This window comes from Octodon degus, unplaced genomic scaffold (assembly GCF_000260255.1).
Source record: "Octodon degus isolate 3935 unplaced genomic scaffold, OctDeg1.0 scaffold00083, whole genome shotgun sequence".
Classification (NCBI taxonomy): domain Eukaryota; kingdom Metazoa; phylum Chordata; class Mammalia; order Rodentia; family Octodontidae; genus Octodon; species Octodon degus.
The window spans coordinates 5,264,798-5,277,814 of NW_004524659.1; the positions used below are offsets into that span (position 1 = coordinate 5,264,798).

Below are 13,017 nucleotides of genomic sequence, written 5' to 3' on the forward strand. Positions count from 1 at the left end.
AAAAAACAAGCTCTGCGTCTTTCCTGTGCCTCCAAGGACCAAATTTTTGATGTGCTGGTTCTCAAAGAGGAACCGCTGCCTTTAGAACCAGGGCTGGCAGTGGGTATAAAAGCCGAGGTTGGTGTGTGAATGAGTGGGATGAGGTGACAAGCCCAGTCTACACCTGAAAACAAATCAGCAACTTGAGATTCAATTTTTTGCCCAAGAAAAATAATAGTAACTTTCTTAAATTCAGAGGCAGTCAAGACCACTGACCTACATTTAAATGTTGCTCCTTGTATGGCTTTTTCTCACTTGTGCATCTAATGAGGTGGAAGGCTTTCTTTGCTCAGAATAGGCCTGTGTATTTTGTTTTTGTGAGAGGGACGATATGTAGCACATGTCTAGGAACCAAGAGATCTAGTTCTGACCTTACCATTAATGGTGACCATTGTGTGCTGCTCAACCCCCCTAGTTGGCCTAGCTCTGCACTTCTGAAGAGGAAAAAGGATAACTCAGGTGATTGTTAGCAGCCATTGGCATTGAAGTAATATTGTTTCACTAATGTGTTCTTAAGGAAACCTGGTACCTACGAGGTACGATAAGGAATTATATGGTAAATTTTATTACCTGTAAAAGATATATTGCCATTAGTCCTCCTCGAGATCCTCCCCCTTGCTTCAAACACAGCCCGTCGTTATCACCACTTTCTGAAGTGGTTCTGGGAGCTCTCATTCACGAGTGTCTCTAGTTGCACTGTTGTGGCTGCCTCAATGTCCAAATCCACTCAAAGTGGACAGTTTTCATGGTCAGTTTCACTGTGGCAAAGAGCCAGGAGTCATGGTGCCAGATCTGGTAGGTAAGGTGGATGAGGACACAAAGTCTTGTTTTCATTTTTATTTTTTTGTAACGTTTTTGACAGACAGTACCTTAATTGGTTGATTGAGAAAAATCTACAGTGAATATTTAAATTAAAAAAACTATGGCAGTAAAAGATATATTACGATCAATGCTCTTAAAATGCTCCTCTTCAAACACTTATCATTCTTGACAATGTGCCTTTTACTGTATTTTCAAAAATTCAGTATTCACTGTATTTTTGTGTTCTCCTGCCGTATCCTCAAGAGTGTTTCACCCCCAAATGGAATGTGGGTTTGTTTTGGTTTAGATGATGGACGGCCCAGGAGAGAACGATCCTGACTTGCAGGCTGCTGACCACCCTCGCTTCTGCGAAGAGATCAAAAGGAACCTGCCTCCCTACACAGCGCACTTTACCAGGGTGTTTCAGAACAAGACCTTTCACGTCTACAAGCTGTCCAGGAGCAAGTAGTAGACACTCCGGGCCCTTCTCCGTTATGGACACAGTGCAACTGTATCCTATAGAGAGTTGGTAGCAGATGTTTCCAGGGTGAATGGGTCACCCGTACCCAAAAGCTGTGATGTGCAGGCATCCTGCAACTGTTTACACAAGTGTCACCATCTTCCAAAACCTGAAGTCTTCTTCTGCCTTGTTTTTCTCTTTCCCATGTTCTAATGTTCATTAACTAAATGTTCACAACTTCCAGAGACTCATCTCGGCTTTGGCTCTTGGGTAGAACGGTATGTGTTCCAGGATGCATGGACTGCTGCATACCGTGCTGACAAAGAGCCTGATCCGCGTCAGAAATGCTTTTGAACTTCAGGTACCTTATAGGACAGCTCTGACTGAGTGGAATGGAGAGGATGCGTAGTTAAATTATTTAATGTTATTTCGTGGACAGAGATTAGTTCGTGGCTTTTTAAAAAGGTCTTTGTTGTCCTCCTTCATTTTACGATTTTATAATGTTTTCCAATTTTCCTGGTTTTAACATGAACAACAAAAAAAAATGTTCGGTCTTTGTATGTATTTTAAACATCATGTACTCTGTCTGAGACTTACATATCCAGTGGTCTGTGTTGTACATGAACAGTGTTTTAATGCTGGGCACAGAAAAAGTGTTACACATTCTGTGTGGTTCAATTCTCAGAAGTCTGTGTAGGCAAGTAGAATTCATTACTTTTTAGTCTTATTAAAAAAAAACCTATTGATACTCAAATCTTTCCTGCAAGTGAAATAGTTTGCTTCATTTCTTACTCATTTCAATTTACTGGGTTTGCAGAATTTTGTAAACTTTTTGTGTTTTTAGCCTTTGTATTTTTTACAGCCTAGAACCTTGCAAATTGGGAATATTTTTGAACATCGTATCTTGACTAGTTCACTAATGCAGTATTTTTGGCAGACAGCATTTTCATACCAAGTTTGATGTGGTCTCCAATCTTACCCTGTGGGCCCTGGTAACATCTCGCTTTTCCGAACTAGAAGGTAACCAAGTGCCTCTAAGTCGTGCTTATTTGTTAACAGCAAAGAAGGTTATTACACGTACCTGCTCAAAATTTGTGATAATTGCTTTTATAATTCATTTCTAATAATTAGGGACATGTAAAAGTTGCTGATAAAAGCATATTGTCCACTTAATTAAATCAAGCTGGCTAATGAAATTAACTTTCTCTCCTGTTCTTGCCGGTTGGAAATGATTTAAATGTTTCTCCTTGCAGTTGTATTGAAGTAAATTGCCATCAGCGTCAAGATGGACGACATCACATGCACGCGTGACTTTGTATACAGCCACTACTTACTAAGCCACGCTCAAAAACATTTTTGCACTGTCTTGTTGAACATAAGGATACTTGGCTTTTATCAAAACGTATTTAAATAAAAAATTGGCAGGAGCTGGGTTATTAAATTATGCAACTGAAACTCCTGAATTATATCTTTCCTGTACTCCTTAATAAGGTTGGAGACCACTGCAGTTTAGGATAATACAATAATAAAACATTTTAATCAGTACTAAAACTTTAATTAAGCCAGTAATGATGCATGCCTGTTGTAGCTGACAGCATGGGTCAGTACATCCCTCGGCGGTGCCTTACTTTAATTGAAAGCAAGCACATGTAAGGTACAATATGTTGACACTGTGTGATTTTGGTTTTTTACAAACTCTGTCACTTCTTTAAGCCTGTTTAAATTTATTTTAAATATTCCTCTGTGTATTAGTCTGAGTGTTTAGAGTCTCACTAGTCAAGGAGCATGTACTTAAATTCCTGTGCTCATCCTCACCACGTTGATGGCATACACTGATTTTTTTTTCATAGTGATACTGTTGCCAAAACATTTAGTGTTCAGTCTTTAGTGAAAAATACAAAGTGCCAAAAAATATTGCAAGCCTGCAATCCATAGATACGCTCTTTCCAAGACACTGTGACCAGGCACAGTAGCTTTTATTTCCTGATGATCCAATTTCACAACAAACCATGTTAGCTATTGTTAGCACCTGTCAGGCTTCTTGTTTATGACCTTGTTGTTGGAGCACACGGGAGGAAATGGGGAGAGCATCTGGTCTGGCTGTGGCTTCCAAGCTCTCTGCAAACCGAAGCAAAAGCCCTGTGGCCCAAACTCCCCTCTGCACCAGCCTGAGGGGCTGTTCCATGTTTGGTAATAACCTTGAATTATAGCTTTCTCTTTCTGGACAGAAACACCCTCTGCTTTTGCTCCTGGCTTAGCGGTCTAAAAACCTTCTAAGTACAGTAGAAGTGCTTATAATCGGCCCCACTGTGATCCCCCAGAGCACTAGGTCACATCCCTTGGGGCGGAGGGCACAGCCCGGTGGCCTTGTGCCTTCCCAGGGCTCTTGTTCCCACCTCCACGGGCTGCTGTCCCAGAGCACTCCCTGCAAGTTCCAATTGTGAGCTTGCAGCTCACTCAGCTGTGTGTAAACCTAGGAGATGTGGGTGTAAAGAGAAAGAATTGTTTCTACAAAAATTAGGTTGAATGCTTCTATAAGATTGGATCCATGCTGAATTGCTAATAAAATTGCTTTTCAGTTCACTGCAATTTGAAAGATTTTTAAAATACTGGGGAAAACCTAAAAAATCAAGAAAATTTGTCAGGTATTCTTTCCACCTCTGAAGTACCTAAACCAAGGACAATATTAAAATATACCCAAATCTGGAGCCGGGGAGATGGCTCAGTGGAATAAGCGCTTCCCTGGCAAGCTCAAGGGCCTGAGTTCAATCCCCGGTTCTGCCAAAAAAAAAAAAAAAATGTACCCAAATCATGTTGTTGGTGTGATTTATGCAAGAAGTAGAACTGCAATCACTGGATTGTTGTGCAAAGGAAAGACCTGGGCTTCATGGCCAAATACTTAGAGGTGTGAAGCAAGGGCAGAACATGAGCCTAACAACTGGGGCCTATGTGCAGCATCAGGGAAAGGATATATTACGCTAACCTGTCTTACCCTACTTAATTAAGCTCCCAGCTCCCTGCAGTAATCACAATTGGCTAATAAAAACTCTACTCAAGTTGAAAGATCCCCATCACTTTTATAATAGACTTTTATAGAACAGCAGTTCATTTCAGATGTATTAGGAGGTTGGTTAGTGAAGAATGATGTAGGCCATCTGCTGTCTCTTAAAGATGATTTTCCTGACCTGTATGAGTCCAGTTCAGTATAAGTCGTGTGTGTGTGTGTGTGTGTGTGTATGTTAGGTCAGTGCTGCTAGGGACAAGGACCGTGTATAGGTATTTCATCTGGTCTACATCTTTATTTCACAATTAACTAAGAATAAAAAGAAGTATACCGACTCCACATTTAATTTTTACTGTGATGTCAAAGCTTTGGTTTATCCTTGACCAAAATGTACCTGAAGTAACATAGAAATATTTAATTTTAAAAAATTGAATTCAGACCTTGGCATTACTAGGGAGGTATCGGGTTTTTCTCAGATCATGTGTTCTGGTTAATATGCTGACAGATATTTTATAAATGACCACCTTTTAGCCTAAGAGAGAGTGATTGTTCGTTCATTGGGGGGGGGGAACGCTTTTAAGAAGAAAGTGGCTCACTTTCTTGTGGCAGTTGATGCTCTGTTTTTAAAATCCTGGGGGTAAAATCTTACAAAGAGCTTTTATAATTTGTTGTACTGAGTTGTATGGAGATTATATACTAAATAAAGCTCTTTTAGATTACACAAAATGAGTCTCAGTTCTCTCAAAACCAAGGAACGTACTTTATTGGGAAGGATGGGTTGAGACAAGGTTTCACTATGTAGTAGGATCCGTCCTTGAACTCACTATGTAGCCCAGCTGGCCTTGAAGTGACAGTGATCCTCCTGCCTCAGCCTCCTCAATTCTGGGAGGAACCTGCTTGTTGAAATGCAGTAAATCTGTACAAAATACAGTAACTCACTACAGATGGGTGTAGCAAGGTCTTCACTGTATTTATAACGTTGGAGTTCATTTCTTCCTGTGAACTTTTGTTCGATGACCAATGACTGGTTCATTCGACTCTGTGGTGTTCAAAATCGAAGTTGAAATTTCAGGCAGAAAGAAAGACACATAGAAAAACTGGCAGTGCAATCTCAAATATCTGCACAGAGGAGTGGGTTCTGACACAGGAAGAATCATAAATAATACAGTTAAGTGCAGCTATGAGTGGCCTGAACTTGTAACGGTTTGACTTGAAACGCCAGTCACTGAGCAGGTAAAAGGCTTTTGCACTGTTCCTGTCTTAAGAAAAGGTATCTAAAACTCATTGACTTTTCAGTTAATTTAATATTTGGAAGCTTGCTTTATGGGATTGTTTTCAAAAGGCAGATAATGTCACTACCAGTGTAATGGGAAATCCATTTGGTAGATTCCAGCCAACAGTTCAAAGGCAGGAGGGTAAGATGGGCTCACATGGTCAATGTGTTGTTCAGGGCAGTATTTGTTTCCATTATGCATGTAGGTATTAATGTACTGGGCACAATACAGAATGTCTTTCTCATTATAAGTTAGAGCCCTTGTTGGGAAGCCATGCCGTATAGTGGGTGGGGATTCTGGAAGGATGGCAGTCTGAAGTTGACTCTGCCCATGTCCCCAGACTTGACACTGACAGAACCACCTACACAATGGCAACGTTAAGGAACTATTTTTATACTTTTCAGGTATGCTATGTACATTTGTTTGGCTTTTTGAGACAGATTAACATGTAGTTCCTGTTAGCCCTTGAATTCACTTTTGTAGCCCAGGTTGGCCTCAAACTCATGGCAGTCCTCCTGCCTCAACTTCCAAATGCTGGGATTATAGGTGTGCACCCCCATTCCCGACACATTTTATTTTTAGATCTCTTAAAATATATATTGGAATATAAGGCAAAATTACATAGCCAGGATTTACATGAAAATTATTCTGTAATTTCATCTATAAATGAAATAAGATTGGCCATGAGTGACACAGTTTAAACTACTTTGCACTTTTTCAAAATGAAAAGAGAAACTAGAACCAACTATATAAACAAGGGAACTAAGATCACTTAAAAGGTAAAATCTGAAACAAATCAGAAATGATAGAAGGGATAAATAAAACTGTCCTTTAAAAAAAAATACAATAGATAATCTGGTAAACCTAATTTTTAAAATAGCGAAAATATCAAATACTAGTTATATGAGAGAAGATAATCCCAAAGGTAGGAATGGCATAATTATATGAGAAAAATATGTACAATCCTGTGAGAAAAATATAAAACTGAAAAAAAAATTTCCAGACAAAATAAAAATTGCCAGATGACCCTTGAAGAAGTTAAAAAGTTGAGTAGATACTTGGAATACCTGGCCGAGGTTTGAAAGGTCACAGAGAGCAAGAAAGGTGCATAGTGAAGGTGTTTCAGGAAAAGAGCTAGGTTTTGGGTGTTGATCAGTGCTAAAGTACATACCAAGCATGGGAGGCCCTCAGTTTGATCTCCAGCAATGCAGGAAGAGAGGGAGAGAGGCCCAGTTTAATGAAACATTTTCAGCCATTGAATAATAGGGAAACCAAATTTGTTTCAGGAAGCTAGTCCAAGTTTAACACAACAGCTCAACACAATAGTGTGGCATAACAAATCATCACAAGTTTTGTAGCTTCTAGCAACACACATTTATCTCAAGATTTTCTGGGTCAGGAGTCTGCAGAGCAACTGGGTCCATTTGGCCCCGTTTTGGGTCTCACAAAGCTGAAGTTGAGGTGTCAGCTGGTGCTATGTTCTCATCTGGAGATTTGGGATGCTACTAGCTCCTAGAGGCAGAAGCTGCACCTCTTCACAGCGAACAGGAAGCAGCTCTAGGAAAGGTGCAATTGCTCTGCTAAGAGCATTTACCTGAGTAAGTCAGACCCACCTTATATAATCTCCTATTTTATTAACTCAAAGTCAATTGGTCTAGAATCCTGATTTGTACCTTTTAAAGTCCCTCCATGTTTTAGCATAACTAAATCATAAAAAAAGATGTCTATCATGTTCACAAGCCCCACCTACACTCAAGAGAAGGGCATTATGGGGGCTTAGAATTCTTCCTACCACAGGTAATTTAACAGTAAATAACAATATTTGGCAGCAACTGACAGGGTTATAAAATGTCAGAGAAGAAGAGTTCACAAGGTAAATCCTTGTTTCACCTTCATTTCTCCCTTAGAGTCTTTTCCAAAGTGTGACACAGAAGAATGGAAGCCAGGCAGAGCTTGGCAGGCTTACAGTAAGAAACAGACTGGAGTCCATGGCTGCCGGAGCACGATTTGGTTGGGATGAAAGGAGGTGGCACTAGAAAGGAGGGAATTCCAGAAAAGAAAACCTGAGTCTTTCTCATTGGACCATGGCCCTCACAGTCATGGCTTAGTAGAGGACATCTGGAAAGTAGCAGAAAGTTAGAGAATTAGGAAGCCTGCCTACTGCTCCAGCTGGTAGCAGACCTTGGCATCATCCATCTGGCATTGGTTTCAGGCACTTGCAGAATGCAAGAGTTCTGAAGTGAGGCTTCCACCTAGATTTTGGAAGGCCTGGAGGCCAGGCAGTATGCCCCTGGGAAGGCAGTGTGTAAAGCTGTGAGTGAAAAAGTCTATTCAGTGGAAATCCCACTCCTGGTACCAAATTCTATCTCAGTTACTTTTTTCTCTTTACTGGGACAAATACCCGACACCCAAAATAAAAGAAGGAAAGGTTTATTTAGCTCACAGTTAGTGGAAGTTTCAGTTTATGCTCAGCTGACTCCAAGGCAGAGTGGCAATGAGAGAGTGCAACCCTTCATGGTGGTGGCAAAGAGCAGAGAGCCTTAGGGAGTGGCAGCAGCTCACTCAGCTAGCCAGCCTCTCTCCCCTCCTATTGTATGCAAATTACGCACCCCAGGGCCGGGGTGTAGTACTCATACCTTCAATCCCAGCATTGGATCAAGAATCACAAACTCCGCAAGCCAAGACACCTCATGACTGCATAAGGTTTTGAGGGGACACCTGTACACAAACCATAACACTCCCTGTAGGTTGAGTAGATTGGATGAGATACTAGTTAAAGCCCTTAGCCCAATACATTGTGTATGGTTAGCATGATGGATGGAAGTTGCAGATAGCATCATCATCATCAAAACTGGAATATGAAAGAAACTATGAATAACAAAGTGACACATGAGCCAGACCCTCACGCACATTCAATGCAGGCATGGTGGACACATACTTGTAATTCCAGAGCTTGGGAGGCTAAGGCAGGGCAATTGTTCTAAGTTGAAAACCAGCCTGGGCTCTATAGTAAGTTTAAGTTCAAACTGAACTATATAGTGAGACCCTGTCTTAAAAAAACAAAATAAAAACGAAAGATAAAATAAAGCACCTTGAGTAATATCATACTAACTGTTCTCACCATAGCGAATATCTTTTAAAAAATAAAAACAAGTAACTTATAATTTAGAAGATTAATAGAACAGATCAAAAGGAAACCAACTTTTTTCCTGAAGTATATATTACATTGCAAAGGGGGGGGGGAAGCTTGTGTGTCCAGGCATGTCTGCACATGCAGTGAGGGATAAAGAGCCATGGAGAAAGACTAAGAGAGACTGGTGGGTTGACTATAGAAGAATTATCACCTTTATTGAAGATAAATGTACAGGTTCTGCCAAGATGTGCAGATTCATAAAGAAGTGACTGATAGTGTATGAATCTGCTTAAGAGGGACAGAGTGAAGGAACATGATTTCAGGACTAGCACAGTAATTAGAACAGCAGTGTGCTAATTAAGGCTCATAAATTTAATGAAACTATTAGCATTTTCTCTTGCAAGAAAAGGTGGATTTTTTTTCCTCAGGAAATGACACCTGTGAACAATTATCTCCCTTATTATTGCTATTAGGATTATTTACATAAGATGTGCTCACTTAGCACTTACTGTTAATGATTTTTTTACCCAACACCTGATCTCACAGTAGATTCACTCTCTGGTTAGGAAAGTACTTTGAGGATTACTGATAATAAATAGCATAGCACAGTAGGCATGCCCACTTTTATAGACCTCACTACAGTTACCTTACTCCCTTAGCGGGCAGTGTTTTTGTTTTCTTAATAGAAGAAAGTGGGTCAGATGCTTTGGGCACGTCAAGGAGTCTGTTGGGCTGGGAACATCAGGAACACAGCCTCCCCTGACACCAACATCAGCTCAGCTATTTGATGAGAACTTATTGAGTCCCTCCTCCATATGAGGGGGAAACCTAAGGATGAGATATAGAGATAGGCTCATGATACCAGAAGATCCTATTGTCACCCTGAGTAAAAATGGCTGTAGTGGTCCTCTGAAGACAAGAAAAACAAGCAGAGTTTCATACTGGGAGTTACAGAAACACCAGCCCATCAAGGGGAATCTGGAGCACGCTGCACTGTATCTTAAGCCTTTGGGGAAGGCTATTTTAATGTCCCCCATGGTTAAGCCCATTCAGATGAGGTTCACTGAGACCTGTGGGCATTGGGAACTCAGGCAAGCCTGACGGGCAAGATCCATATTCCCCTTGAGCTAACGTTCTAGTGAAGTATACAGACATCAGATAAAAACATAAGAAAAATGGCAAATGTTCAGAGAAAATTATAGTAAACTGCTGTGGTGGTGTGTGATTGGGTTGCCATTTGATGTTTTTGGAGTGCATCACCAAGCTGCATCCCCGGACCTTCCTGCCTCAGCCTCCCAGAGTGCTGGTGTGCACCACTATCCCCAGCTCAGTCACTTGGTTTTAAGGGCTCAGAATGACAGTTAGATTATTTGAACGACAAGCAGCCCACCAATCTCAGTAGAAGGAAGAAGATTCCAGATGGATTGGACAGTTCCAACAAAGCTCTTAATGCACTCTTAGTATGAGCGACTGTCACAGATAAAGCCTGGAGAAAGACAGAGAGGAGGAAAAGGCAGACAGGCTCAGACCACCTTGGCACAGTGATGAGGCTGAATTGGTTTCCAAATGTGATAGAAAAACATTAGAGTCAGGTATGATGGCACATGCCTGGAATCCCAGCATTCCGGGAGGCTAAGGCAGGTAGGTAGGTGCAAGTTCAACACCAACCTGGGTGACGTAGCAAGACCCCAGTACTGCAGAAAGAATAGAAAAGAAGGAAGGAAAGGAAGAAAATGAAAAGAAAGGAAAAGAAAAAAGAGACATTAGAGGGTTTCTTGAGCAGAGTAGTATCATCTAACTTGCATTTCAAAACAGTATGTCCATGGACAACCAGGCATGATGGCACGTGCCTATAATCCCAGCACTCTTAAGACTGAAGCAAGAGAATCACCATGAGTTTGAGGCCAGCCTAGACCACAGAATAAAACTCTGTCCCTCATGTTTGATCCCTGGTCCCACAGGTTGCACCAGCCCTGCCCCTGGGGTGCGTGAAGCCAGCCACTGAGTCCAGGCATGATGGCGCAAGCCTGTAATCCCAGAACTGGGGAGAATGAAAACAGGAGAATCACTACAAGTCTGAACTGCGTAGTGAGACCCTGGACCAAATACATAAAATGAAAGAGAAAAAAAAAGTATGTCCACAGTTGCCACTGTGTAGTATCTCACAGGATGTCATCCAGAGCAGAATTTCCTCCCAACTTGCAATCAATATGTGCTATCAGAAATAAATGAGTGTTGGGGCTGGTGAGATGGCTCAGTGGTCTAAAGCACCTACTTAGAACAAGCTTAGCAAAGCACAAGCGGTTCAATCCCCCAGCACCACATGCCAGCCAGCCCCGCCCCCTGGTGGGCTGAGCTGGCCACACACACACACACACACACACACACACACACACACACATAAATAAATAAATAATTTTTTTTTAAAAAAAGAAAAAGAAATAAATGAGTGTTGACTTGCCACTGAGGCCTGAGGGCTGTGTCATTGCACCACCATCTCCTCTATTCTGACCTGAATTACCACAGAAGGAATAGACCTCTGCCAAAGCCAGAAGAAAAGAGAGAGGAATTGACCATGTTGGATCAAGATGCCTAACCACCAGTGTGCTCTGAACTTGTACCTCTCTGGCCATCTTACTGCTTCACTTCAATTAGTATTAGAGGATTAACCCCATTCTCACAGGTCTCTTCCTGTTTCTAGAATAACCCAGCTACTGTCAAGGTCTACAAACCTACTTTCCTGATAGCCCCTTCTTGAGCCAGCTCACTTCATGCACAAATCCATCTTAGAGCCCATGGTGTTTTGTAACAACCCGATCTTGTGGGAGTGAGCCAGGGTCCTACAGGACCTACATGAAACCCTTCCTGGGGAAGTATCCCCTAATAATCCGATTACCTTACATTAGGCCTTACTTCCTAGAGTTCCCACCACTTCAACATTGCCGTAGTATCGCCAAGCTTCCAGAACGTGTGACTTTTGGAGACACACTACCCAAACCATGGTAGAAACTCTGCAAATAATAAGCAATATTTTTGTCAGCACTCTGACTGCAATAATGGGCCATGTAGAGAGATGTATAAAAAATCTACAGTGAAACTTTTTTCATTTTGTTTTTGTTTTTTGCTTTGCTTTCAATACAGGCTTTTGCTAAATAGTTCAGGCTGCCTTGAATTCAATACATAGCCAAGGCCAGTCTCAAACTCTTGGTGATCCTCCTGCCTCAGCCTGCCAAGTACTTGGATTATAGGTATGCACCACCACACCTGGCTTTACAGTGAAACCATCTTACCCAGAAAGGCCCATGTCATCCTCTGTTTTCTTGGAAATGAGATTCAGAAGCGTAATCAGTCTCCCCTTGCAACTTGTACTGACAAGTTGGGGATGAAGAAGCAGCTCTGTGCAGTTCAAAGAAGAAAAAGTCACCTTGCAGCCTGCAGTGAAGTAAACACTAAGAAGTAGCAGTAAGAGGTTGGGGCCACAGTGAGACAGGCAGAGGAACCTCCACTGTGGACTCAGTTCGTCCTATGTGGGCCTCGCTCGCCACTCATAGGACCCATGAGCCATCCCCATTGCTTCCAATCAATAACTTCTTTGACTTGAGCTGGTTTGAACATGTGTCTCCTCCCTGTAATGAAATTATCCTTGATGAAGACAGCCCTAAGGCAGAGTTCTTGTGAGTCTGGTTTCCTTGGGGAAGGCATCTATTTTGTAATGTTCTTTACACTACTTCCAGAGAGTTAACATGATATTTCTCACCCTGAGTCATTATTAATTAATCTTTCTACCCTACTCGCTATGACCTGAAGTTCCTGAGGGCAGGGTTTTCTTCTTTCTGAGCAAGTCCCCGGAAAGGTGCTCCAAGTGAGTGTGTACCAAGGGTGTCCTTGGTCTTAACCATCCAGCAGAAAAAGTATAAAAACAAAGTATAAGAAGTAAAGCCATGCTGTTATGTTGAGCTGTAGGGGATTCAGGTCAACAATTTCTGACACTGCCAGTCAAGCAGAAGACCCAATACTATTATGGACTACTGAACTCTTTTAGAATATTTTGCTGAGTTAACACACCTATAATATTCAAATAATGGAACTTAACAAAAAAGGGGATACAGATGAATGTCCATTTTGTATCTGTGTATTCAAAGTGGTTAGGATAGATATATAGTTACATTCTCTTAATGAATAGAGGGATTTGTTCTAATAGTGTTTGTAAATAGAAAATCATGTCCACATCTTGTACAGCAATTAACCACTAGGAAGAATGTACGCAATGTGTTAATTATTGAAACTGACCAATTTGATTTGAAAC

The 13,017-nt window shown here is 41.4% G+C and overlaps 1 protein-coding gene across 1 annotated transcript in view; it reads left to right on the plus strand.

Moving 5' to 3' along the window:
- Positions 1-1,747, plus strand: part of Dpy19l3 (dpy-19 like C-mannosyltransferase 3) — an 81,198-nt gene extending 79,451 nt beyond the window's left edge. The window contains exon 19 of the mRNA XM_004636690.2: positions 1,148-1,747. Within this exon, the coding sequence (XP_004636747.1) occupies positions 1,148-1,309 (162 nt within the window). The 3' untranslated portion in view covers positions 1,310-1,747. The remainder of the gene's footprint in view (positions 1-1,147) is intronic.
- Positions 1,748-13,017: the final 11,270 nt, after the last annotated feature.